A 27,824-nucleotide genomic window follows, 5' to 3' on the forward strand; every position below is an offset into this window, starting at 1 on the left:
CAGAGTCTGTAACCTGAAGCGTATGTAGCCCGAGGTACCACTGTATGTTGTTTTCATTAACACCTGCAGTTACGTATATTATTTTTAGTTTTTACTTTATTTTATATGCACAATTTGTCTCAAATGCTTGTGTAGCATTTGGCCACACATTGCTTGACGGGATTGCTGGAGTGCTGCAAAATTCGGAGGAGTGCGAATTTTAAAAGATTGTAGGATGTGTGTTTCAGTTTGCGCATTGTTTCAGAAAGTGTGGATTTGGTAAGTGTGAACTAACTCACATTTCTCGCCCACCCTTACCTACAACCCCATTATCAATGCAATTCGATGTGCCACATGTGCAAAATGCGCGGGGGGGGGGGCAATGGCAAGAGATGCTTTCCATTTCCGCAAGATGCATGTCCTGGATAATTCATAACAGTGCACAATGCAGTTGTGTTTAATGATTCTTAAAGAACATTGTGGTCCTGCCAACCCACCCCAAATACGCCTTTTCCTCAAAGCTAATTTGGCCCTCCACAAACAGTTAGAAAAATGTGGCTTATGGGAATGTAGGCACATCTTCGGGCTGCATCTCATTGCTTCATCACATGCCCAAGTTGTTATGTACAGAAGTTCTCACCCTGGGCCAACAGGGGGATACTGTAGATAGTTATGCAAATAAAGGATTGAAAGTGACTTCAGTGATTGGATAGTTTGTATGCAAATGAAGGATCGAAAGTGACGTTCAGTGATTGGCTAGTTACAGAAAATGGTTACTGTTGCATTCTAGTGGAGCTCTATATAAGCAGGCTGACTGAGCTCCTCAGTTCAGTTCTGTTCCAGCTTACAAATAAAGAGCTGCTTGGAAGAATCGCTGTGTCGTCTGATATGTTCGTCCACAACTTAACACAAGTCCTGGTTTTTCTGTGGTACTAGAAACTCATAATTCAAAAAAGAAAAAGGAAAGGGAACCCCCCCCCTGTAAATATTATATATCAAGGAACAAGTGGGTTTTCCTGATAAACCACATGTATGTAATTGTGTACAGCACTATTATGCTTAATGGCTGTTAAAGAACATTGTGGGAGCTGCCAGGCTAACGCCAAATGTGACTTTCAAAAGCATTAGTTAGAAAGGCTGATCCTCCAAACAAAATGAACTTTGGGGAGCCATTGCAATGGAGAGAACGAATCTTGAAACTGAACCTGGTACATCTTTAACCATAGACTTTCTATTTATAGCCTAGCAAAGAGCAAAAGACCAATGCAAAATTTAGAAGAATAGCAAAAATAAATTATTTTTTAGATGGCAAGCAGACTTAACCTAAGGAGCAATATACGAACAGTTGTGATGGCTGGCTCAGAGCAAGAGGAGCGTTTCACCCCTGGTTGCCCTGCTGGCAACCTTTTTAACAGAGTGGGAAGATCACACCCTCCAAGTATCCCTATTTTCCAGGGACAGTCCTGGATTTACAGAAGCTGCCTCAGTTTCTGATTTGATCCCGGAACGCCCCGCTTTTCCTTAGGACGTCCCTATTTTTATCTGTGAAACATTGGAGAGCAGAGAAATGTTGGAGGGTATGGAAGGGGTGACCTCTCCAGGTTACACCCCCCCCCCCCCGGTGATAGCTACAGGTTCCCCAGCAGGGATCTAAATGCTATTAAGGAAATGTGGGGTATAATTTGAAAAAGAGGCCTTTTCTTTTTTATGACTTGTTTTATGGTTTCTGAATTTATGCAGCATTGCTACTAAGCAAAACTAAGAGCAGGCCAGATCCATATGCCCCCACCCCCCCGGCAGCAGAAACCTGACCGCAAGTGCCAAATCTCCCATCCGCTGCAAATTTGGGATAGTGCCTCAGAGGCCATTATAGGAACAGAAACCAAAATCCAAGTCAAAGGAAAGGAAAAACCGACCAAAACAAAAACGAGAAGGCAAACAGCCAGTCAGAAAGTGGCCCATTCCGCTGACAGCTGGGGAGCCAGAGTGTTCATTTGCCTCTTCATAACCCCCTTTGTGATGATAAATGTGTTTTCACGGGACAGAATTGTCATAAATATCTGCAAAATTAAAAAGCAGAGCCTTGTTCACAGATTGCATAAGAAGCTTTCCAGGTTCCCTCGGAGACTCAGCTTGCAACGTGCCAGGAAAAAGGGGAAAAAAGGAAAGCAAACTGAACATTAACGAAAGTGATTATGTTTTTGCTTTAATCAAAATAGGCCTGCGCTAACCAGCAATGTAGACCCTTCCTATGCTTTGGACTGAGGGTGAGCAAATAAAAAGAAAGGAAAAAAAGGGGGGAGAATGCAGCTAAAATCTGACTCTTTGGCACCCCCTGCAGCTTAGGATGAATCAGGCCCCCTTGCCAGTGGGAGGCTGCGGCCTAGCTTGAGTACTTTTGTTATCTGAATGAGGAAAAAGAGCAAAAACCCCAGAGAAATCTCACTAGCCAGGCGCTCCATAAACATCTCCAGCAGAGGGGCCAAGAACACAAGAGCAGCCCACCCCCCACCCCCCGCTTTATTATACACAAATCATTGCCGCTGGCAATACTGACGAACACTGAGAAGGTCAAATTGGGTCAGTCACATGGGGCAAGAGAAGCAGAATCAGTCGAAGAAATGCACTTCAGCCCTTTTGTCGGGAGAGTTTTTTTGTGCCATTGCTTCCTAAAAGCTGTTGGCATCATTCTTTTGGAGCCTTTTGGTTTTATACATATCGCTAATGCTAGCCAAGACCCCCCCCAGTGTCCCAATTTTCCAGGGATCTCCCTGATTTAGAGAAGCCATCCCAGTTTCTGATTTGATCCTGGAATGTCCCACTTTTCCTTAGAATGTCCCTATTTTCACTGGAGAAATGTTGCAGGTTATGGCGTTATCTGACCTCCGAGCCGTCTGAAGGCAATCCTGTATAGGAAAGGTTTTTTAAAAAAAATGTTTCATGTTTTATTATGTTTTTATATATGTTGGAAGTTGCCCAGAGTGGCTGGGGCAACCCAGAAATATAATGATAATTTTACTATTTATACCTCACACATCTTACTGGCTCCCCACCCCCCACTCCCAGCCACTTTGGGCAACTTCCAACATATAAATAATTATAATAAAACATTAAACATTAAAAAGTCCCTATACAGGACTCCAATGATAATAGGAAAAGTGGGACATTCCAGGATCAAATCAGGAACCAGGACAGCTTCTCTAAATCAGGGGTGTCCCTGGAAAATAGGGACACTTGGAGGGTCTGCAACAGGCCATTTGCTCCGTCACTCCATATTGAATCTCTCCCAACAGAGGGACAGTAAGTAGGGCCTCCTCTGCAGATCAGAAGGCACAGGCAGGCTGGTACAGGGAGAGGCACTACTCCAGGTATTTAGAGCAAAAGTCATGTAGGGCTTTATGTCCAGGACCAGAAGTAAGATTTATTTACTTAGTTATAAAAATATTTATATACTGCAGTATCATTAAAAAAATTATAGCTGTTTACAACAATATAAAAACATTAAAACCCAAAAATAACATCATATAAAAGCAAAAACAAAACAAGTTAAAAGCAAAAAGAAATTAAAATCCATTTCGGGTGATGGAATGGAGCTCTCTGGAGCACAGAGCCGGTCCCAGAAGTGTTGCTACCATACAAACAAGGGTGTGGTGTGAGGGACACTGTCCCACGTCTTGAGGATGCAGCAATACTAGTCTCAGTGTGGAAGAGGCCAGAAGCTCCCCTGCTGTACTGCAGAAGACGATTCCTGGAGAGGGCTGGGCCCCTTCAATTAAAGCAGCACCTTACAATGTGGATGGGGGCCAACCATTAGGATAGAGCCGATGCTCTACAGGGCCCAGTATTGACTTGTTTCTTGCTGAAGCAACTTCACAGCCCTGAATTTCTAGAGCACAGCCTGATGGCTGCAAATGGTGTGGCGGTGGCACTCACCTGGCCTCTTGACGACCGAGTTGCTGCTGCTTACTGAGAACAACAAAGGGGTGAGTCAGCGGGAAGGTTGGTGCGGTGCAAGCTTACCAGCAGGAGTGCCAAATGAGCTTCGCCAGTGTGTTTGCACTGCACTAACCTCCCTGTTGCCTCACTTCTCCCTGCTCTTTCCTTCCCTGTAATCATCAGCGGCTCAACGGTTAGGTGAGCACCACTGCCCCACCATACCGCCTGTTACTGCTGCTGGATCTTGGCTTCAAGTTTGATCCTTTTCCTGTTTTGTCTTGCCTCTGTATCCAGTCTCAATCTCACCTTGCACCCAGTCTGAGACCTGCGTTGCCACAGAGCAGGCCATTTTGTAAGCCAGACACAAACATGGAGGCAACAGCTGCAGATCTTTCAGAACTAGGGTGACATTAATTAATTGATGATTTTGATCATTTAGCCCACACTTCAGCTGCTCTTGGGTCCAGGGCAGATTACAGTAATAAGATTCATATACAGTGGTGCCTCGCAAGACGAAATTAATTCATTCTGCAAGTTTTTTCTTCTTGCGAGTTTTTCATCTTGCGAAGCACGGTTTCCCATAGGAATGCATTGAAAATCAATCAATGCGTTCCTATGGAAACCGCCTTCAGACCAGGTCCGGGGACAGTCTGTCCCCCGACCTCTTCTGAAGGCTGGGGGGGGGACAAGGGCTTTTCTTCCCACCGCCAGCCTTCAGAAGGCTGTTCTGAAGGCTGGCGGTGGGAAGAAAAGCCCTTCTCCCCACCTCCCGCCCCGCAAGCTCCGGGGACAGGAGCGCTTTGCTGCCGGCCGCCAGCATTTTAAAAGCCCCCGCTGTCCCGGGGCGATTTTAAAATGCTGGCGGGCGGCAGCGAAGCCTCCGCTGTCCCAGGGCGATTTTAAAATGCTGGTGGGCGGCAGCGAAGGCTTCGCTGCCGCCCGCCAGCATTTTAAGATCGCCCGGGACAGCGGAGAAGCCTTCGCTGCCCCGGGGGCTTTTAAAATGCTGGGGGTCGGCAGCGAAGGCTTCGCTGCTGTCCACCAGCATTTTAAGATCGCCCGGGACAGCGGAGAAGTCTCCGCTGTCCTGGGAAGGCAGGCGGGGGGGGAGCAAAGACTTTTGCCCCCCGCCGGCCTTCAGAAGAGGTCCAGGACCTCTTCTGAAGGCTGGCGGTGGGCAAAAGTCTTTGCTCCCGACCGCCAGCATTTTAAAAGAGGTCCCCGGAGAAGCAAGCCCATAGGGAAATTCGTCTTGCGGAACGACTCAAAAACGGAAAACTCTTTCGTCTTGCGAGTTTTTTGTTTTGCGAGGCGTTCGTCTTGCGAGGCACCACTGTAGAAGTTATTGATATGGCCAGTATATATTTAATAAGAATAATATACAGTATCAAAATAACAACACTATGGCAGCCATGTTTACAGCTGACCCTCTTGGCTCAACCCTCTCTCAAAGGCTGGGTGAAAAAAGGGTATATTTACCCAGCAACAAAAGTTGAATAATGACAGTGTTGTCCCTATAGAGAAGGGAAGTGAGTTCCATAAACAGGGCCTTCTCCGTGGTGGCATCCTATTTTGTGTCCCTGCATTGTGGGTATCCCCTAACAACGGGGCAACAAGAAGGGCCTCTGCTGCTGATCTCATTACATGAGCAGGCTGGTGCCAAACCACTTAACACTCTGACAGATGCATTCTGCAGCAATTGCAGCTTCTAAATATTCTTCGTAAAGTATTTACACATTACAATAGTCCAGTCAAGGGACGAACTGAGCATGGATCCCTGTAGTGATTTTTCTGTTGGCAGACCTATCTCAAAGTCTTGCTATTACCAAGGCAAATCAGTACAACTTTGCATGTTGCAAGACTATCTTTTCCCCACAGGGTAGAAAAACACCTTTTTTGATCAATTGGCCTAAAGAGTATTCTGGTTGAAATAGGAGCCCAGAAATTACGCAGTTGGCCTTCCTGTAGAGAGACAATCCAGTCACTGAATCATTCCTGCAAAGACATATGACCTGCTGCTGCTTCCCACTGCCACATTTCTGTTGCAGCCCTCACAACACTCATACTGCCATGGTTTGTCTCCAGAGCCTTTTCGAAATGCAACCCAGAGAGCTTTCAAAGACCAATAGCGCACTGTTGCGCTTCCGGGTGGGGTGGGGGTATAGGGAGTGGTGGGGCAGCATTGCTAGGAAACAGAGGACCCCAGCATTTGGGCAACATTAAGCAGCAGACAGAAGTTTCTTGATGAAGTCAACAATATGGGAAGCCGGATGCACTGCGTCATATTCTGCAAAGAGGTGGCAGATATTCTCAGAGTCTGCTGGGCTTTTGGCAATGACACCGAAGATCCTGTGGCGAGAAACAGGGAGGAAACAGATCCCTATGTGATAGGTTTATGCTCATGACGGATGAAGAACTGCTCAAGCATGTAGACTTGAACTTTGGACACACCATGATTTCTTAAACCACAGAGAAACACAGCACCTCTGGCTGGGCATATTAAAGCACATTTTCCTTCCTCCCCAATAACCTTGGGAACTGTATTTTACCCCCGAAACTATAACTCCCAACACCCACAACAAACTGCAGTTCCCAATATTCTTTTTTTTTGTGGGTAGGGAAGGAAATGTGCTTTAAATGTGTCACATATGCACAGCCAGAGGTGGTGCATTACTCTGTGGTTTAAGGAATTTTACATGTCCTCATTTTGCAGAATATATTCTGCTTCTGATAGTCATGGGGAAGGGCAAAGAGTTACAAAAGGCATCCCCCCCTTTTCTCTTCCATTCCTTTGTTCAAATGGCATCTTGCTTGGAACGCAAGGAGCTGGGAGGAGGCAACGCCCAGGGTGACTCACCTACACTGACTGCCCCATTTCTCTCCCCACACCCACCTCCACTCACCTCTTTAATCACTTTTGTTATATAATTTGTTTTAGAAAAGTAAGGCTCAGAAGATTAAGGTTCAAATCCAAAATTAATGAAGAGGCATAGAAAGCAAAGGGACACGAGCTGCAATCTTAAGCGCATGTCCGCAGGTGAGACCCATTCAGTTCAATTCAATTCAATTCAACGGGACTTGCGTTCAGGGAAACAGGGACTTAGTATTGTAAATGAATTGGTTCAAGTATCAGGAATGGATGTGTGTTTGTGACACACCAGCTCCCCCCTTTTACCCCCCCCCCCTGGATTTTCCCAGAAAGGAAATCCAGATTAAATGGGGGGGGGCAGGGATTTACATGTTGGCTTGTTGATGCCAATGGCTGCGAAAAAACATGCAGAGAGGCCCCCACTCCCATAATAAACCCCCATTTGGAAGCAACGCACCCTTAGCATCTGGGTGCTAGCTTACCATGAGGGTACCTATTCAACCTCAATGCCTTTTAGTTGAATTTCTGTTGCTGCCTTTTCCTCAACCCTTAGCCTGCAGTCCTAGACACACATTTAACTGGGAGCAAGTCCCACTGAATTCAGTAGGACTTCCTTCTGAGCAGGAATGCGTGATTGTGCTACTACTAATATGCTTTGTGAGAAAACAATTGCCCTAAACCAGGCATAGGCAAACTCGGCCTTCCAGATGTTTTGGGACTACAACTCCCACCACCCCTAGCTAACAGGACCAGTGGTCAGGGATGATGGGAGTTGTAGTCCCAAAACATCTGGAGGGCCGAGATTGCTTATGCCTGCCCTAACCAATCTCTAATTCCTCATATCATCATCTAGCCTCTGTGTATTCCATGAAGCTGCGCATCCCATCCATATAGCTTACCTGGAAATTTTGGAAAATTTCTGCCACCTTTACAAAAGAGAGAAGGGGAGAGGATTAGACTTCATATTCAACAAATCATTTCATTAGCTGGCTTGTTTAATGTAACAGTCTGACTCAATATAAGGCAGCAGATCTTGATGCAGATCTTTGTCCCTGCCCCCCTTCCTGATACAGTGGTACTGCGGGTTACAGATGCTTCAGGTTACAGACTCCACTAACCCAGAAATAGTACCTTGGGTTAAGAACTTTGCTTCAGGATGAGAACAGAAATCGCGTGGCGGCAGCGCGAGGCCCCATTAGCTAAAGTGGTACCTCAGGTTAAGAACAGTTTCAGGTTAAGAACGGACCTACAGAACAAATTAAGTTCTTAACCCGAGGTACCATGGTACAGATTTTCCTGCAGCTCTTATTCCCTGGCAGGGAGGGGGACACTACTTGGGGGTCTGCGTCAGGTGCCAAAATGTATTGGGCCAGCCCTGATCCACCATACCAAAACAATTAAACTTCGCAAGAAGGTGCTTAAAACACAACATTTGCGCTTCCCGTTTTTGATTCAGTCATTCTTTTTTATGAAGGATCCAGGTTAGGTTTCTGCCAAACCACTGAAACCCAGTGTTTTCCGGATGAAAGCAAAGAATATGGTATGTAGATTGCTAGGAAATAGTCTGGAACAGGGGTGGACAGAAAGTGCATTGGGATCTACTACTAGTAGATCTCCTGGTGATTGGCAGCAGATAGGCAAGGGTGTCTGGCTCCCAATGGTTTAGCAACAGCAAGAACAGCAGCATTAAGATACATTCAACAATGTGATTATAACATTTGAATGATGTAAATTGGAGAACTGACTAAAACGGCAGTAAAATATGCAGGAATGGTAGGCAAGTAAAATGAACCATGGAAGGAGAAGGAGGGAAGTCATTGGATATATGGTATTATGTAAAATGTTTATTTTGATATGTATAATTAAAAAAATTAATAAAAACTATTTTTTTTAAAAAAGCAACAGCAACAACAAATTAACTTTTCTCACTTAGTGAAATGAAAAAAGCTAACCAGGGTGGAATCTAGACACATATGAAAAAACCGCTGTGAAAATGCTTTTTAAAAAAAGTTTTAAAAATATATATTGAATTTGCCATTTGCGCACCATCACCATCTAGTGTCACATTTGTATAGTGCACTTAAAACTTTATATTTGCAGCTGTATAGCAGAGTCCCAGGAGCGCAGTTTGCTGTGAAAAGGCTTGAGCCCAGTTCAGTTCTGTTACTGAGAAACAATTCCTTAGGCTAATAAGGCACCCTGTTCTTCAGTTCTAACTCTTATGTCTTTTGCAGCTGGCTCTGGCTGGTAGATCTTGCGAAACAAACAGGCATTGTGGGTCTGACAAGTTTGAAGTCTGCCCACCCTTTTGGGAGTAGCCATAGAGAGCCATTATTATTTCTGAAGGCTGCAACCCCAGAGTCGGTCACGACTGGACCTAATGGTCAGGGGTCCCTTTACCTTTACCTTACTTTAGGGAAGTTTTTGAATGACTGATGTTTCAATGTATTTTTTATCTCCTGTTGGAAGCTGCCCAGAGTGGCTGGGGAAACCCAGCCAGATGGACGGGGTATAAGTAATAAATTGTTATTGCTATTGCTATTGCTATTGCTATTGCTATTGCTATTGCTATTGCTATTCAGCCTCCTATGGCCAACCACATGGAGAGAAAGCACTGGCCCTAAACTAAAAGACGCTTGGGAAATAAACTGTGTGGGTGAGGTGGGGAGAAATCAAAATTGCTGCACGTGGCCTCTTGTTAATGCTGGTAGCAATACTGGAGGAGTAGCCTGGTCACTTACTTTCGGTTTTCGGGGTCCATGTCACAAAAGCTGATGGCAGCCAGTGGATAGTGCCGCCGGAAGAAAACCCTGTAGAAAGGAGGCAAAACTCAAACATGTTTCTCAAACTTTTAAAAAAAGTTTTAAAAAACACCCAAAATAAAACCAATGAGTTACTTAAGAAGTCAGTTCAAAAATGGCTATCCTTTCTTGTATGTGCACTATTCAGCGCTGTTTCCTTTCTGCTGCACTGAAACCCCCCCCCCTACATTATTTGTCTTGCCCTTAGTGGTGAAATTACGTAACTTACGTAATTGATGAAAATTACATTATGGTTGTTGGGTAGCGCTGTGGGTTAAACCACGGAGCCTAGGACTTGCCGATCAGAAGGTTGGAGGTTCGAATCCCTGCAACGAGGTGAGCTCCCGTTGCTCAGTCCCTGCTCCTGCCAACCTAGCAGTTCAAAAGCACCTCAAAGTGCAAGTAGATCAATAGGTACCGCTCCGGCGGGAAAGTAAACGGCATTTCCGTGCGCTGCTCTGGTTCGCCAGAAGTGGCTTAGTCATGCTGGCCAATGATCCGGAAGCTGTACACCGGCTCCCTCAGCCAATAAAGCAAGATGAACGCTGCAACCCCAGAGTCGGTCACTACTGGACCTAATGGTCAGGGGTCCCTTTACCTTTACCTTACATTATGGTTATGTTACTCCACCCCATTCATCTCAATGCAAAGGAAACAGAATGCAAATGTGTGTGGGAGGGTGTGTGGTGAGGATGTAATCAATCATGTAACATTTGTGGACAGAAAGCCACATCTGTCATGGATGCTTTAGTTGAGATTCCTGGAATCTCAGGGTCCCCTCCCCCTCTACAATTCCATGATTCTGTGGACAACAACAACAGTGGCGAATATTGATCGTATTCACTGGTTTGATTCCCATTTCACACATGGGACGGACCGGCCAGTTCTGCTCCTATCGGAATTCTCTGATATCCCCCTTGGGTGGAAATCCTTGGGTGTTCCCCGGTTCCTGTGCATGTTCCCATTTGCAAATAGACATCGGGAGCACCTCTGCTTTTGTTCCCGACATTGCTAAAGGTCTGCCCTCTTTCCCACCCCCAACAATTTAACAGAGCAGGCAACTCTGTAATAAAAGGTGCTCCGTCCCCCTCCACCACCTGCTGTCCTATTCAGCTTCCTTACTTCCGCTGGATGTCTGTCAAGGTGATCCCTTGGTCAGTCACTTTGAAGTGGACGATGGTGGGTGTAGGCGGGACCTCCAGTTCGAAAGTGGCAGACACAGCTTTCCGAACTGCTGCTTTGCCAGTGAGCGTCTCCATGGTCAGGGAGTGCAGGTACAGGAGATTGCAGACTGTTAAGGCCAGAAGGCCGAGAGAGAGAGAGAGAGAGAGAGAGAGAGAGAGAGAGAAGAAAGGACGATTAATGACCTACTGTGGCTGCTGACCTCTGGGAGTGGTGTTAATAAATGTAAAAATGAAATTAAACTCTCTCCCCTTACCCAAACCCCTCCAAATGGCTGTGATGGGAAAGGTGTTCAGGTTGCTAGTGTTTCTCACTTTTTTAAAAAAAAAGGCCAGATGTGCATTCCCGGAGTTGGACAGCCCGTGTGCATACACACACACACACACACACACACACACACACACACACACAGAGTAAGTGGTTAAGGAATGCTGGGAAGAAGAGCTACCATCCCTCCTCCAGCCAGGGTATCAACAAACCCCGGTTTGAGGTATCAACACTGGAGGAGGATGGGAGGTGCGGTGGGTGCAGCCTGCCCTGGGTGTCATCCCTGCCCTGGGTGTCATCGCCGCCGCCCCCCCGGATGCTCACCCCGCCCCTGGGTGCACAGCATGCACACCGCTCGGGGTGCCAGAGCAGCTAGCTCCGCCTCTGGGTATCAATTACTCAGTTTGGGAAGCACTGCAAAACCTTCCTTTTCAGGCAGGGCTTTGAAAACTAAGGTGCAGACGATGCAGATCACTGGGCTGCTGCTATCAGGGCAATTGTGTTCCGTTGTATTTTCATTATTGCTCTTGACTAGATTGTTTCCATTACTTCGTATTTTATAAAAAAAAGTTTTTTAAATGTTGCAAGCTGCCTTGAATCCCAGTTTGGGAGAAAGGTGGGATATACTGTACATTAAATATATTATTATTATTATTATTATTATTATTATTATTATTATTATTATGCAGGCTACTAGCTTGGCTAAGTTTACTTATGAGGCTGGTCTGAGTGATGGCAAAATGGGATATCTTTGCAACAGCAGCAGCAGCTACATGTAGACAGAAGAACAGGTGTGAATTTACAACACTCGGCACCGATACTCCAAACAACCCCTACAAACTGAACAGATGGGTGTGCATGCTCCCATTTCACTCACCTGCAGCTTTCATTGAAACTGGTAGAGTGGCTTCTGAACCCACAGCAGGATTTTCTCTTCCTCCAAAGAAATCTGAAGTGAGGTTGGAAGTGGGGAAATAAAAGTAGGAAAAAACTAATCAGACAGAGGACAAAAATGTACCAATTACAACCCGCATTGTTCTAATTTTCAGTTCTGATGCACAGGGGAACCATCACATCAGCCTCTAAAGATGCACACCAAAATCAAAACTAAAGCCGAATCATAAAAACAGGAGTTGCAGGATGAAGAAACCTCTCCCTCTTCTCAGTGCCACTAACAGTCACGTTTACTAGTGATTCAAACGCCGATTCAGTTGTTACCTAAAAAACCTATCCCCCCCCCGCCCCCGTGCTTTAGATGGGCTGTTTGTCTTTATATTTTTTGAAAGTGGTACTTGTATTTGTGAGAACTAGAAGATTTTATCATATCACACCAATTTTGCATCAGTTGAATTGGCTTGAATTTCCGGCCTCACCTTAAAGGACTGTTACGTACAAACCGTTACGTCACTGAACAATCAGGTTGCTTGATGGACAGCCTATATGAACCTGCCTGAGCCCTAAAATTGACCTCAGAGGCCCTGCTAAGATTAATCAGGCTGGTGGGCACTGAAGACAAGGCCTTTTCAAATGATGGTCCCACATATGTGAAATTCCCTTCTCCAAGAACCTGTGGCCGTCCAGTCCCAGCCGGCACGTAAATCAGGAGAGCCTTAAATTCCCTATCCCTCTCTTGTGTCTACCATGAATACTAGACTGAGCACACCATTCCTTTCAGCGCTTCAGAAATTATTTGCTTCAGTTCCTAAACGTACCTTGGCTGGGGATAAGCAGTCTGCAGGGCAATGCTAAAGGCATGATGGTGTGTTGATATACAAACGCCGAGAGACTTCCTGTAACAAAGAGATAGAGGAAGAGGTTTGTACACGGTGTTCTTAAACCTCTGAGCCCAAAATCTCTGCCAAAATTCTCATTTCGCCCCTGCATTCTGCCACTGATTAACAGCTGCACTGAATGTGTATCTGAAGAAGTGTGCATGCACACGAAAGTTCATACCAATAACAAACTTAGCTGGTCTCTAAGGTGCTACTGGAAGGATTTTTTTTAATTTTGTTTCAGCTGCACTGAATGTTTGTTAACGAACTAGGGAAATTGTTATAGAGGAAGCAACGAAGAACTAACAGAAAACAGTTTTCAGAGATAACATGTTGTCTTTTTTGTGACATTGCGAGACAAACCAGAGTTTATAATGTCTCATATCCATCCTTGCTCCTCCTAGGGTTGTCCAGAAACAGGTGAATATGAGATCTTGCTGCCATCCTTGGGAACCAGTCAGCTCATTACTTTGGAGATCCACCCCAAATGTTTAGCAAAAGCCAGAGTGGGAACAAGCAGAATGGCTTGTTTACTAAGTGTTAACATTGGACTGGATGGAACTTTGGTTTGATCCAGTTGGGTTCTTCTTAACAGCAAAATGCAGTAACTTCAGAAACACTCATGCTACACACAGCTTCCTAACAACAAATCCTGAACCAACTGTAGTGACATTTAACAAACAGATGCATCAGGAAGGCTGTCTTACCAAAATAGGGTTCTTCTTCAGCGCCCTTAAGGTGTACTCCTCGGGCAGAAGACTCAATGAGGAAGTGCCTGATGGGATCACTGCCATCTTCCCCTTTGGAGCAAAAACAAATAGTGCTGAAACGAATTTGAAAATGCAACTCTTGCACCAGAGACTTTGCAAAAACTGAACTGGCTTCTAAAAATTGGCTCGTGTCTTTGCATCCTCTTCTGTTTTCGCTTTCCACCCCCTTCCCCTTACTCATTTTAGTGCTATTTCACATTTAAAAAAATATATTTACAAATTATAAATCACAAGTAGTGATTCGTAAATAAGACCATTAGTTTCTGAACACTGTTTGTGTGTTCTTTGTACAGAAAGGTGGTATCATTTTCTTTTAAAAAATTAAAATGAACAAACATAGCAAAGCATATTCTGTTCCTAAATTCTTGGCCTTTTGTTCTTTTTTTTAATCACTGATGCTATGTCTGTGGTACAACATTAAACCAGCTGGAGAGGGAGAATTTACTATTTGGCACTCCCACTTCCCAGTTGCTTTACAGACATGGATTTCATTTTATTTTAAACACAACAATTTATTGTCTCTCATGAAAGGAACCATGTGATCTGCCACCAACTTTAAAAGCTGTTCCTAAAATCTGTTTAAAGAAATGCTATAAAGAAATGATAGAAATAAAACTTATACCATTTCAAATACATTCTCAATGTAAGCTGTTTAGTTGGAATCCTCAATGCAAAACAAGAGTTACGGTACATAGGCAACATCCTATGTGCAGAGACACACAGGCAACACCCATATCATACGTTTAAAGCACATGGCTTCCTCCAAAGAATTCTGGTCACAGTAGTTCACCCTCAAAGAAACTACAACTCCCTGCACCCTTAAAGAACTACAGTTCCCAGGATTCTTCTGAGAAAACCATGTATTTTTAAATGGGTGGTGTAGATGTGACCATAGACAATAGGCACTGTCACACCCTAAAACCACATCTTTCCAGTTGCAAGAGTGATGTGTGGTTCCAGTTTTATTTTGTTGTTATTGTTTTTAAAGTGCACCCCAGCCAGCAGAAGCTTGGGGAAGACACATATTCTGATCTCATTTTCTATCTTCCCCTTCCTTTATCTATATTGTCAACACTAAGACTGGGAACCTCAGGGCAGTAAACCCCGAGGCAGGTATTAAATTCCTGCAGGGACTTGCAATAGAAGCTCCTGAGCACAGTGGTATGCAGTGAAATTTTTCATAGGGGAACACTTAGGGCCAGAAGCGCCAGCTTGTGAGGGGTTTTTTTTTGGGGGGGGGTGATGTTGCACACATGAGCATCGTGCCTCCCCCTCCCCTAAGCCGGGCAGAAGCTTCTCGGGCTTTGGGAAGAAGGTGCCAGGGGCAGTGGCGTAGCGTGGGTTGTCAGCACCCGGGGCAAGGCAAATAATTTGCGCCCCCTAACCCATGGATTTGCGCCCCCTAACCCCCAGATGTTGCGCCAGGTGCGGCCGACCCCCCCTGCACCCCCCACGCTACGCCATTGCTCCCATCCTCTCATAGCTGGAGGTGCCGGCGACTCAACCTGGGGGCCTTTTGCAAGGAAAGCAGCGCTCTCCCATGCAGCCACAAACTGTAGTAGACCGGCTCTTTTGAGAAGCAAGGCGGCCTCGGCTGAGGGACGTGGCTGGTCTCTGCAGGGGAAGGAAAGGAAGAGACCGCGGGGTCTTTTTCTTCCTGGCATCCGTCCAAGAAGGAGCGTCTGCCTCTGGTTTAAACCTCGCTCACCAGAAGAGTTGCAGATCCAGCCGGGGCCGCGCGCGCTTTCCTGAGCGGGAAAGCAAATGCGGGGGAAAGTCTCCTGAGAGGCGCCCTCCCTGCTCTCAGAATGGCGGGATGATGAGAGGTGCCCTCTAAGAGACAAGAGACCCGGGAAATCCACCTCCCACTGAACTGAGCTGGGGTGGGGGGGACTTAATTGGAAAGAGGATCGCAGCTTCCTCGAAGGGAGCCTTTGACCTTGAAGCTTGCTGCTGGCAGGGTGGCTTTTTGCGGTCGCCCCAATTTGGGGCGCAAATACCCGGCGGCTTCGCCCCCAACCCCCGCGAAGATGCGGCTTGGGGCGCGCGCGTGCGTTTCCGCCTGACTCTCTCCCTCGCCCCCTCCCCGGAGCGTTGCAGTGAGAAAGGGAGAGTCTCCTGCTCGGCTGCCGCTGTTTCTCTCCACGTGTCCGCTGCCAGAGGCAGCAGCGTCGGCGGCGGGCGGCCGTGCCTGTGTGAGCAAGTCTGGCGGCGGAATGGTGGCGAGGTGCTGCGGCTGCCGCCGGGCCCTGGCGGTGGTGCCTCCCGGCACGCTCTGCCTGGGCGCGGCGCTCAGCGGGCTCTTCAGCTTCGGCTTCTTGGCCGTGGCCCTGGTGCTACAGCCTGCACCCGAGGCTCTTCGGAGACTCCGGAGGCGGCGAGCGCCCCCCCCCAGATGTTGCGCCCGGTGCGGTTGGCCCCCCTTGCACCCCCCACGCTACGCCACTGGCCAGGGGAACAATCGTCTGACCACACATCACTGCTTGAGCAAGATCAACTCCCTCCCCCCCCCAAAGGGAAGCCTCAGTACCTGTTTTGCTGCCGAAGACTTTCATGGCCAGGCCAAACGAGCCGCGGTAAGATGTGCTGTCCCGCATGATGAAAGTGCCAGGAGGTTCATCAGCTAGCATCTGGACAGCTGATTAATGGCACACAGTAGGCAAAGCATCGCCATAACCAAAGAAGGGCGTTATTTTATGAAGGCAGGTGGGATGGCAATATCATGAATAATAATAATAATAATAATAATAATAATAATAATAATAATAATAATAAATAGTGTGTATGGTGCTTTCTAGTGTTCAAAACATTTCATTGTGTAAATGACACATTTCTGCAGGCAAAAACTCTTTGGATGCACAGCAAGACCAGTGTGGGGCAGTGTGTGTGTGTGTGGGGGGGCTGTGGAGATAGGATGTGGCCTAGGGAGAGTTCTGTGGGCCAGATAGAGAAGCCTGGAGGGCCGCTTTGCACTGAAGTTCCCTGCCCTCATTGTAATCCTTGCAAGAACCCTGCGGTTGGACCTCCAGATGTTGCTGGACTCTGGAGGTGGTCTGGGATGGCCAGTGGTCTGGGATGATGTGAGTTGCAATCTAGCAGCATCAGGAGGGCTATAGGTTCCCTTTCTCTTGTATATGTGGACTTGCATGTGTTCTTCTCTCTTTGGTACTTTCAGAATAAGCGAAGGAGGATTCTCCAGCCTGCGTTTACCTCTGATTTGTAAAGCCAGGGCAGGGGTAGTGGCGTTTGCTGGGCAGGGCTGGATTTAAATGAAGAGAGGCCCTATGCTACTCCACTTGTGAGGCTCCTCCCCACCCCTCACCCTCACAACTGGGGAGCAGGCAGGCTGGCGAGGCCCCCTAGATTTAGAGGCCCAAGTTGCCCTGTCCTCACTTGAAGCCTTGGGTTTGCAATTATGGGAGAGGGGAGACTGTGGCACTGGGGAGAGGGCCGGCTGGTGAGGCCCCCTAGATTTAGAGGCCCTAGGCTTCAGCCTACTTAGCCTATACATAAATCCGGCACTGTTGCTGGGGAAAGCAGTGCTCAGGAGAGCATCCTTAACCCTCCCCACCCTCACCCCGATTGCCCAGTCGAGTCAGGAAAAGTGACTGGCTGGAGGTTTGCAAAGGAGAAAGCAGTAAGGGTTTAGAAACTCTCTTTTATATTTGATGTTTCCTCCCCTTACAAATGCACCCTCTGGCCTCCTGCAATCTTCATTTTGCCCAGGATGACCCTGGGCCCTGCTATATCAGAGGAAGAAAATATGGCTGTGGCTTTGCCCAGTGTTTCTTAAATTCCCTGCTATTTCCTCACCTCCCCCATGAACGCCATGCCTTATTTTACCTTGATCCCTTGTGATGCTAGGCTTGAACCAATACTTGGAGGTGTCCATCACAAACTTCATCGTTGTCTGTGTTTCTTTTGAATAGCCTGCAAGAGGGAAGAGGATACAGGAAAAGCTGGAGGCAATGTCCAAAAAGCAACTGCAATGATCAGAGAGACTGATCGTTGTTCCTTTAAATTTTAGGCTAGGAAAACAGATGGCTTAAGTGGGGTCTGAAAGGGACTTATGAAATCATAAAGATCCAGGGAAAGGAGACACATTATTTGAAATGAACCATCCATTGAAATGGCTAGACAACAGATTTATGGCAATAAGAGGAAAGTTACCTCTTCACAAAACAAAAATTAACCTGTTGAATTCATTGTTACAGGATGTTAGCCATTGACTGAACTATACCTGAAGTAGTTCCCTCAATGCCAGGGGAACGAAAGGTAAATTCAATTCATTTTGGGGTAGATCTTTTAAAGGCACCGTATCTAATTCATTTTCACATTCATTCTCTCCCTATCCTCTGCAGTACGACTGAATACTTAGCTTTCATTTTTTTAATAAAGAAAGTTAGAAAGCAAAAAGTGGAGGCTGTGCTCTAAGGCTTATTAGGCAGATATAGAGGTGTTGCTGTTGCTAAGATCTCCAAGTCACTTAATCACTGCTGCTAAGCAATCAGAAGGAAGGAATATCCAGCATTTCTGGTATTGTCTGTGCTAAAGGGATTTTCCCTCTTCTAACAGGAGTAGCTTGCACCAAATAGTACAGGAAAAAAGCCTGTGATGCATTGTGCCTTTGACATGTGTGTGGCTGGTACAAATTAAACAGGGAATAGTATGGAAATAAAATTATGGGGAAAGCTTCACCAGCTGACATTCTATCTGTCAAGATATCTTTTTACTTGTGTGTGGCCCCCAATTTGCTTTTGCACCCCTTACTTGAGCTTGTAACATTCTGAATGTTGGATTTTATTTTGCTGAAGACAAACTTTTTATAAACTAAAAACTTCATTTGGATGAACTTGAACTGTTTAGTTAAAGGATGAACTTGTTTGTCCTTTTCGATGGGACAAACTTGAATTAGTTTTTAAAAAAATAAACATTCCAAGCACTGATCCTTTCCATGTGCCCCATTTGCAACAAAGTTGTTTTGAAATTAAGGTAAATATATATATAGGTTCTAATCACAGGGGTTGGATGACTTACTGTCCAGAGACGAAGAAGATGAGAGCGAGCTCTCTGAAGATGTTTTGTTGGAACTGCTGGCACCTGAAAATGAGCCAGAACTGGGCGGGGGCATCTTCTGTTTGAAAGAACCTGGGTGATTCCTGTAAAGTTTGGAGGACATCTCACTGTCTTCCAGACGGCCGTTGATAAGCACAATGGGCACAGGGGATGGGGAGCTTGTGACGGGTGAAGGAGAGCAGCTATGGGTCTGTCCCTTCTGGAACGGCTGAGGTAGGGGAGAATTCCCTTTCTGGGAGCAACTGACACCAGGATAGTAGGAACCTGAGCTCCAGGAACCAAGGGAAGAACCATTGAGGGATCCAACAGAGGAAGGACTTCCCGTTGACCTGGTCTGAGGAGTGTCGGGATCATTGTTGGACAGTGACTGAGAGCTGCTGCAAAAGACGAAAGGAAACACAGGAGGAGGCATTAAGGAAGAGGCATAAAACTATTAACACCATATCAAGGCCTGCAGGTCTTTCTGGCCTGAAGGGCACTGTCAAGTCACAAACTGTGCCTGCAGAAAGAAAGGAAAGAATTGGGAGTGTGCTTAGAGCACACATTCCTTGGAAGCTTAGTGACTTTAAAGGTGAAGGGTAAAGGGACCCCAGACTATTAGGTCCAGTCGTGGCTGACTCTGCGGTTGCGGCGCTCATCTTGCTTTATTGGCCGAGGTAGCCGGCGTACAGCTTCCGGGTCATGTGGCCAGCATGACTAAGCTGCTTCTGGCGAACCAGAGCAGTGCACGGAAATGCCGTTTACCTTCCCACTGGAGTGGTACCTATTTATCCACTTGCACTTTGACATGCTTTGAAACTGCTAGGTTGGCAGGAGCAGGGACCAAGCAACGGGAGCTCACCCCATAGCGGCGATTCGAACTGCCGACCTTCCGATCAGCAAGTCCTAGGCTCTGTGGTTTAACCCACAGCGCCACCCCCGTCCCCTTAGTGACTTTACACCATGGTAATTGACAGGTAGTGCAGTCCCACCCAACTGTCACAATGACCTGTGGGGAGGTGGTGAAGCTCAGGATCCAGTCTGTTCGACCAGATCCTGTTTGCTACCCTGTCTTATAGTATGTGGTGCCTCTTATCTTCTAAACTAAAAAATCGCAAGTAGGCAAGGGATCTGCAACAAAACGTTGCGGTGGGGAGTGCTCCAGTTCAGAATTTCAACCAGTCCCATTTCCCCCCAGGATACTCCATTCAATTCCTAGTCCTCTCCCATAATTATCAGTTAGCATAAGGGTGCCCAGATGATACAGCTTCCGTACCTTTAATAGATGTGCATGACAAGCTCCCAACTACTGAAAGCCCCTCTTCTACACAACTGCTGTTATAAAGGTACAGAAACCCGAATGAATTAACTTCTAGATCAGGTACAAAGGATTCCCAAGCAACAACTTTACCTTCCAAGAATGTAGCTGGTGTCCGACCCAGGACTTGTTGACAGCAGAGATGCCTCGCTGCATCGCTGCACCAGCCTCCCATGCTGAGACAGCTTCCGTAAGTTCTCCAAGCCTGGGGAGGAAGCCAGGAGGGAACTGGACCCATAGCCCTTCTGGTCCTGCTGTGGGATGGAGATGCTTTCAGAGACTCGGATGCAAGCCGGCGACTGCCTCCCTGTGGGATACTGGGGGCCACCAGGATCGTGGCCAACCATGAAGGTCATGTGGCCACTGGAGCGGGTTCCTCCATGGGGGAACAAAGGGCAGTGGTTTGGGGGAGACATGGAATGTGGGGCGCTGGATGGACTTGCTGAGTTCTGCAGAGACTCCTGGCACTTTGCTCTGGCAGGTGTCATTTCGATGTACTTTATGTCTGCCAGAAAGAAACATCAAAAACCTCAGAAGCAAAAAAGAGCAACAGACAAGATGAAATAGAGCACAGCAAAGCTTAGTCTCCAACCCTGGTTTTTTTTTTAACAATATACCTGTTTCACTACACTAAGAAGCAATATATATTTTCAAATCTATATATATATTTGCGTTTTGTTCGGTACTTTTGTAAATTGCCCTGGAAGCACCGTGTGTGTGTATATGAGAGAGAGAGAGAGAGAGAGAGAGAGAGAGAGAGAGAGAGAGAGAGAGAACATTGTAAAAAGAGCTTCACACTATTTCACACTATGCCTATGTGGCAGGAGGCTGGACTAGATGGGGTCCCCTTGCAAGTGAACAATTCTATGATTCAGTAATCCTTGCAGCAAAATCACCACCACCACTGCTCTGTAAAGTGGGGGAAAGCATCCTTCACAAATTTGACTTTCAGCAACTGTGAAATGCTAGAGGGGCGGGACAAGTCTGGCTACTCTCACCCTTAAAGCCAATTCTGAGAGGCAGTTAGTTAGTTAGTTAGATAGATAGATAGATAGATAGATAGATAGATAGATAATTTATTACAGTCAAAGACCAGCTCACATAACACAATAAAAACAGTGTTCATAAAGATAAAATATACAATCAGAGCAGATTGCAGCAATAACTCATGAGTTATTGCAACGTCCAGCCACTTTTGATTGATGGGGTCTGTGTGGAGAGGGTAACAACGTTCAGATTTTTGGGCACTGAATTACAAGAGGATCTGTCCTGGAGTGTCAACACAAGGGGGCTTGTGAAGAAGGTGCAGCAGAGACTGTACTTTTTGAGAATACTAAGGAAAAACCATCTTCCGCAGAAACTGCTGCTTGCCTTCTATCACTGTGCCATTGTGAGCGTGCTCATTTATGGCCTATGTGTGTGGTACGGAAGCTGTACTACCCAGGACAGGATGAGGTTGTGCAGGGTTGTTAAGGCAGCAGAGAGCATTGTTGGCTGCCCACTCTCCACCTTAGAGCAGATTTATGCCACAAGGTGCCATAGGAAGGCACTGGACATAGTAAAAGATCCATCGCATCCTGGTCACTGTCTCTTTGAGCTTTTGCCGTCGGGACGGAGATACAGGACGATGAAGACAAGAACGAGCCGTCTTAAGAACAGCTTCTTCTCCAGAGCGATCTCGGCCCTGAATGGGAAGCCCGGACTTGAAAGTCATCTAATCTCCCTTGCTGTATTATACTGTATTGTTTAATTAGTGTTTTTATGGAGCAGTCAAGTAATTTCGTTGTCCCCGAAGGGGGCAATGACAATAAAGATATTATTATTATTATTATTATTATTATTATTATTATTATTATTATTAAAAATTGGCTTTCATCAGTTCATCCTGACGGGCTCCAGGAAAAGGCACTCGATGTGTATGGAAAACCATTTTCACAAAGAGGAATCTGCAAATGTTAGAATTAACCGTGCTCCCATCTCCCCTTGGTTGCCTGCTGTGTGAGTCACTTCCTCAAGAACTCAAAATTTGGCTACCCCTCCCCAACCCAATTTGAAGGCAGCTTCTACTCTTAAAATTGGACTCTTTCTTTCCCCATTATTCTCTTTGATCTTTCATGAAAGATATTGTTTCTTTCCTAACAAGAGAGTAGGATGACTTCGGGGTAGAGGACAGAACTTCTGGTTTAAGGTACATCCACTACCTGAGAGGCAGTTAGATTTGCCTCGGGACAAATCTTAGAGAAACGCCTCAGTTGCAGAAACGCCTCAACCCCTTTCAACCAGCTCAACCCTACAGCATCAAACTGCAAGCAGCTGCACAGTGACGCTCAAATGTTTATAGTTGCTGATTCTTCAAAGCCGCATCCAAACCAGGCCTCTGTCCTTGAACCTGTTTTCAATGCCAGGACCTGGTGTTGGGATACACACAGTAAGAAAAGCAGCCAAGAACAAGACTTCGGGCATGTGCAGAGTGTAGTGATGGGAAATGATGGGGTTAAACAGTAAGTGCATTCACTATGTTGGGTTAGAGCTAAACATTCCACCTTCAGACAGTTCTTGCAGTTACTTTTGTTTTCCTATTCAGTTCTCTCTTTGCTCAATAAATAAGTCTAGGTTTTGAGGTCTACAAAAAGACAGGGAACTAAACAAGAATGACTGGGGTATGGGGAAGTCCATCTGGCCTGTCAATAAGAAGCATTAGGCTGACAGGAACTAGGGACAGTGCCTTCTCAGTGATGGCCCCATATTAATGGAATTGCCTACAGCCATTTCACTGGTGACTTTAAAAAGAATTTACCAGCTGGTTTAATTAATTGTTGAGTTTTACTGATCATTTTAAGGAATGTAATGTGGCTTTTAATAGGTTTTAAATGTTTGCTGTGAAATTATTTTGTACCCTGCTTGTGAAGGCAATCACCCTGAAATGCATATATAAAAATCTTTTAAGAAGCAAACTGAGGTCAAAGGTCACTCCTGGCTTAATTCCAGGTACTTTCCCTTTCCAGGTAGAAACGACCTCCAGGATCTGGAAGGCAAACAGCCCTGCCAGAACACGGGTTATATAGAGTCATTCCAGTGATGATCATTGAGCCCATTACTTGTTGGCACCTGTATGGGAGGGTGTGGCTGATGCTTTAGTTTTTCTCATAGGTCCTGTCTGTACCTGACTCCAGATGAAAAAACATCTGGTGACTCCCCAAGAATACATCAGAGGCAAAACCACACCTCAGTGTTGGCAATGACATTGAAATATCTTTTTCTGATATTCTCCAGAGGTGGAGAAATCTGTGACCCTCCATATGCTGTTGGCCTTCAACTCCCATCATCCTGACCATGGGCCATTCTGACGTAAGCCATTAGAGTCCAATACACCTGGAGGGCTACAGGTTCCCCAACCTTGTTATACACAACTACATACATATACATAAAGGTTTCCTTTAAAATAAAATAAAATGAGGATCTTTACTATCACAGCATCAATGAGTTTGTGCAGGATTGGCATAATATTAGTGCCACTTTACTAACCCTGGAGGAATAACCTTGGGGGTGGGAACAAGTTTGCTTTTATTACCAAGTGTGTGACACATTTGTTCAGTTTGGACATAGAGGCACAAAAACTCCCATTGTTTTTCTTTGCCCAATTTTTCTGGGAAGGCTTCGCATTTCAATCTTTTCTCTCCACTGCAATTGATCTCTTTCTAGAGATTAGATTGCAATCTAACAACTGTAATCTGCACTGAAGATGTTAATTTTTTCAGTTGTTTTGGAAGTATACAGAAAGAGAAGGAATTGTGTTAAACAGGAGGCAAAGTTCTAACCACTTTGTATAACCACTTTTTGAGTGCTCTAAGTACTTCACATATAGCTGGTGTGTGGAACCTGTAGCCCTCCAGATGTTGCCGAACTCCAATTGGCCCCAGCCTGCAGAATCATATTATTTCATTCAAGTTTGGTTAGTACAATTATCCTCACATGGGCAGAGGTAGGAGGAAGACAGAACCTGACAGAACAGAGCAGTGTTTCCCAAACTTGGGTCTCCAGCTGTTTTTGTACTACAATTCCCATCGTCCCTGACCACTGGTCCTGCTGGCTAGGGATGATGGGAGTTGTAGTACAAAAAAACAGCTGGAGACCCAAGTTTGGGAAACACTGAAACAGAGAGACAAATTACCTATTACTTACAAATCCCACCTCAAAAAAAGTTCACAAGCTGCTTTTTCTCCACTAGCAGGGAAGAGGTACCTGTGGGTTTCCATATGCTTGCTGGACTCAATTTCTAATGAGTTCCAGCTAGGATGGCCAATGATCAGGGATGATGGGAGTTGTAGTCTAACAACATGAGGAGGACCACAGGTTGCCCACTGTTGCCCAACAGGGTTCTGGGTGTGCAATTCCCACTCGTGAATCTCTCTTGATAGCCAACTGCATGCTTTTTGCAAGAGGGCAACATAGCAATTTATAACCTGTGCACGCCCTTTGTGAAATGATGCGATGTGTCTGTATTTTGTACTCTGAAAGTAGTGCCAAAGTACAAAACGTAGCAGGGTGGTGTGAGTCATGCTGCCTTGTTATGCAATGTGTCTCTGCCTTTCCTTCAGGCTTAGCATGACACGGTCATCATCGATGGGGACCAGAAAGCTCTAATGGGCAATTAGCTGGTTCAAGCACCTAGTGGGAGCATGATAGCCACCTGCCAGAGTGGAGGTCACAGAATCATAGAAGTGTATTATTATCATCTGGCTGGATTTCCCAACTGTGGAGTTGGAAGGGATCCTGAGGGTCATCTAATCCAACCCCCCACAAAGCCAAAATAAAACTGATAAGTAAACCATATAACAACACATTTAAAAGCCTGCCAGAACACCTAAAGGACAACAGAGAAGGAGCAGGTCTAATCTTCTTGCTACCACTGCAAAGGCCCTGTCTCACATCCCCGCCATAGACACCTGCCTTGATGGCAAAGTGCAGAGTAGGCGCTCCCTTTGAAGATGACTGCAGTTGATGAGTGCGTTCGTGCAGGAAGAGGGGGGCCTTCAAATTCTCTGGTCCCAAACCATTTAGGCCGGGCTTTATATGAAAAACTATGCAGTGCCCCGTGGCTTCCTGAATTTCCTGGGTGTTGCCAAGTGGGTTCTAGGACATCACCCAGGACATCATTGGTTACATTTCCATTTTAGATAAGAATATCTAATGTGTGTGCAAACCTTTCCAGCAACATAGAAAAAAGAAGTGTGTGGGATGGAAAGAAGCAATTTATTCCTAGTTTCCCGACATGCTTGGTTATTGCAGCTCAAAGATAAATCTGTGGGGGAGACAACAGTTAATCTCATGTTGCCCTTGGCAATCATCGCAGGGAACACCCTCTGAGACATCACCACTGAGTTTTTAAAAAATGACTAAGCAGACTTGTCTCAACAGGCTCCTCCCCACCCCCAGCCCATGTCATGGGCAAAACACACGATGCTGCATTTAATTGGCACATCTAACCCAATCAAGAAAAATCAATCAGCTGTGTTAGAGGGAACAATCATATGGAGTTTAGATTGGGGAGGGGGGAGAAACACCACAAATTAGAACAAGTCAATGGATGCATCATACGCCTAGTGGTCACAAACTGCCAGTGAGGTGGTCAATATCATCTGAACTGAACTTTGACAAAGGTCTCATCTGCACTGCACATTTAAAGCAGCCTCCTACCATTTTAAACAAGCATGGCCTGCCCCAAAGAATCCTGGGAAATGTAGTTTGTTAAGGCTGCTGAGCCAAAGGCTAATACAGTGTTACCTCATAGAGCTACAATTCCCAGAATTTTCCTTAAAAATAGCCCCAAAACTTATCTTTTTTTGCAAATTTGCTCAACAACTTTGGCTAAAAACATTGGATTTTCACTGTTTGAAATATGGCAACCCTAGCGGGTGTGTGTGTGCGTGCATACAGCAACCTATGAGGAAGCGAAGCCTAAGGGCAGGTGACTAGTCCAGGGAAGCTCAACTTCACTGGCTGAGCTGGGAAATTGAAAGCCAAAATAATTAGGAGGGCTTAAGGCTACTTATTAGCCTCGTGGTTGATCTGGCCCTGAGCTCAGTCACAGATACGTCACCGCATCTGCTGTTTGTCAGAATGGTGAAACATTCACCACTACAGGTTTACGGAAGTTGTTTTTGGGTGGGAGCTTAGTTTCCAGTGATTCAGGAGAGTGAGAGCTCCTCTGAGGGACACCACGCAATAAACTCCCATGGGGGCAGGCAACAGGGAGAAAGGTCAATCCACAGTCATTTGGCCCTCTCATCAGCTCAGCAGACTGAGCCCTGTAACTCAATGAATTCCACACCTTACCTGGGGATTCTGGCTCCTGTTTTGGGGCCACTGCTGTGCTGCTTTGTGGAACAGCTTGGTTAGGACTCTGGCTTTGGATTGGATTCAGCTTGAGAGGCTGGAAAGTGGGGTCAATTTCCAAGATCAGGCGGTTCAGTTTATCAATGGACACATCCAAAGTGGGAGAGAATTCTGGGCAGCTGTCATTGCTGGTTTCTGCTGGCTCCTCTGGCAGACATTTATCCCCCAAATTTGGGGATTTCATAGGTGTGGCCTCTGCCGGCTTACAGGAGTCATAGAGTTCCATCTTGGGCAGTGGACCTCCTTTGCCTTGGGTCAATGAGATCTGTCTGTCCCAGCCTTCTACAGAATAATATAAATACTGCGATGGCGAAGTGTGGCAAGGCGAATAACCGTTAGGCTGCAAGAGAGCGTGGTCTTCTTGGGACGAAACACATATTGTCTGTCCGACCCTAAGCACATGGTTTGGCATCACCCTTGACATCCTTTGGGTGTGAAGTCTTCAAGGATTGTTTATCTTCTCTCTCTCTCTCTCTCTCTCTCTCTGAGCGGCTAAGATGTTGCAAACACCTGCAAACTTTTCCTGGAGCCTGCCGCATCAAAGGAGAAAACCTGTGCAAACAGAATGTTAAAACAGAAGATAAATGGTTATGAGCACTCTGGTAATGCACTTTAGTTTCAGAACGGCAGGTAATGGGGCAGAGAGAATAATAATAATAATAATAATAATAATAATAATAATAATAATAATTTATTATTTGTACCCCGCCCATCTGGCTGGGTTTCCCCAGCCACTCTGGGCGGCTTCCACAGAAACCAAAAAACACTAAAATATCATACATTAAAAGCTTCCCTGAATAGGGCCGCCTTAAGATGTCTTCTGAATGTCAGGTAGTTGTCCATCAACTTGACATCCAATGGGAGGGCATTCCACAGGGCGGGGGCCACCACCGAAAAGGCCCTCTGCCTGGTTCCCTGTAGCTTCGCTTCTCGTAATGAGGGAACCGCCAGAAGGCCCTCGGCGCTGGACCTCAGTGTCCGGGCAGAACGATAGGGGTGGAGACGCTCCTTCAGGTATACTGGGCCGAAGCCGTTTAGGGCTTTAAAGGTCAACACCAGCACTTTGAATTGTGCTCGGAAACGTACTGGGAGCCAATGTAGGTCTTTCAAGACCGGTGTTATGTGGTCTCGGCGGCCGCCCCCAGTCACCAGTCTAGCTGCCGCATTCTGGATTAGCTGTAGTTTCCGAGTCACCTTCAAAGGTAGCCCCACGTAGAGCGCATTGCAGTAGTCCAAGCGGGAGATAACCAGAGCATGCACCACTCTGGCCAGACAGTCCGCGGGCAGGTAGGGTCTCAGCCTGCGTACCAGGTGGAGTTGGTAGACAGCTGCCCTGGATACAGAATTGACCTGCACCTCCATGGACAGCTGTGAGTCCAAAATGACTCCCAGGCTACGCACCTGGTCCTTCAGGGGCACAGTTACCCTATTCAGGACCAGGGAGTCCTCCACACCAGCCCGCCCCCTGTCCCCCAAAAA

At 46.2% G+C, this 27,824-nt stretch overlaps 1 protein-coding gene across 2 annotated transcripts in view; it reads right to left on the reverse strand.

The window, feature by feature from the left end:
* Window positions 1-5,257: 5,257 nt before the first annotated feature.
* The window catches only part of TNS4 (tensin 4), a 33,372-nt gene continuing 10,805 nt past the window's right edge, over window positions 5,258-27,824 (reverse strand). For both annotated transcript variants that reach the window (XM_082197240.1, XM_082197241.1), the window contains 12 exons: window positions 26,286-26,897; window positions 20,043-20,454; window positions 18,614-19,029; window positions 17,420-17,506; window positions 16,107-16,214; window positions 13,514-13,606; window positions 12,747-12,824; window positions 11,912-11,983; window positions 10,708-10,876; window positions 9,526-9,594; window positions 7,684-7,710; window positions 5,258-6,264 (listed from right to left, as the gene is read on the reverse strand). In XM_082197240.1, the coding sequence (XP_082053366.1) occupies window positions 6,135-6,264; window positions 7,684-7,710; window positions 9,526-9,594; window positions 10,708-10,876; window positions 11,912-11,983; window positions 12,747-12,824; window positions 13,514-13,606; window positions 16,107-16,214; window positions 17,420-17,506; window positions 18,614-19,029; window positions 20,043-20,454; window positions 26,286-26,769 (2,145 nt within the window). In that variant the 5' untranslated portion in view covers window positions 26,770-26,897 and the 3' untranslated portion in view covers window positions 5,258-6,134. The remainder of the gene's footprint in view (window positions 6,265-7,683; window positions 7,711-9,525; window positions 9,595-10,707; window positions 10,877-11,911; window positions 11,984-12,746; window positions 12,825-13,513; window positions 13,607-16,106; window positions 16,215-17,419; window positions 17,507-18,613; window positions 19,030-20,042; window positions 20,455-26,285; window positions 26,898-27,824) is intronic.

The sequence above is a fragment of the Podarcis vaucheri genome, assembly GCF_965113315.1.
Source record: "Podarcis vaucheri genome assembly, chromosome: 13".
In the NCBI taxonomy this organism is placed as follows: Eukaryota; Metazoa; Chordata; class Lepidosauria; order Squamata; family Lacertidae; genus Podarcis; species Podarcis vaucheri.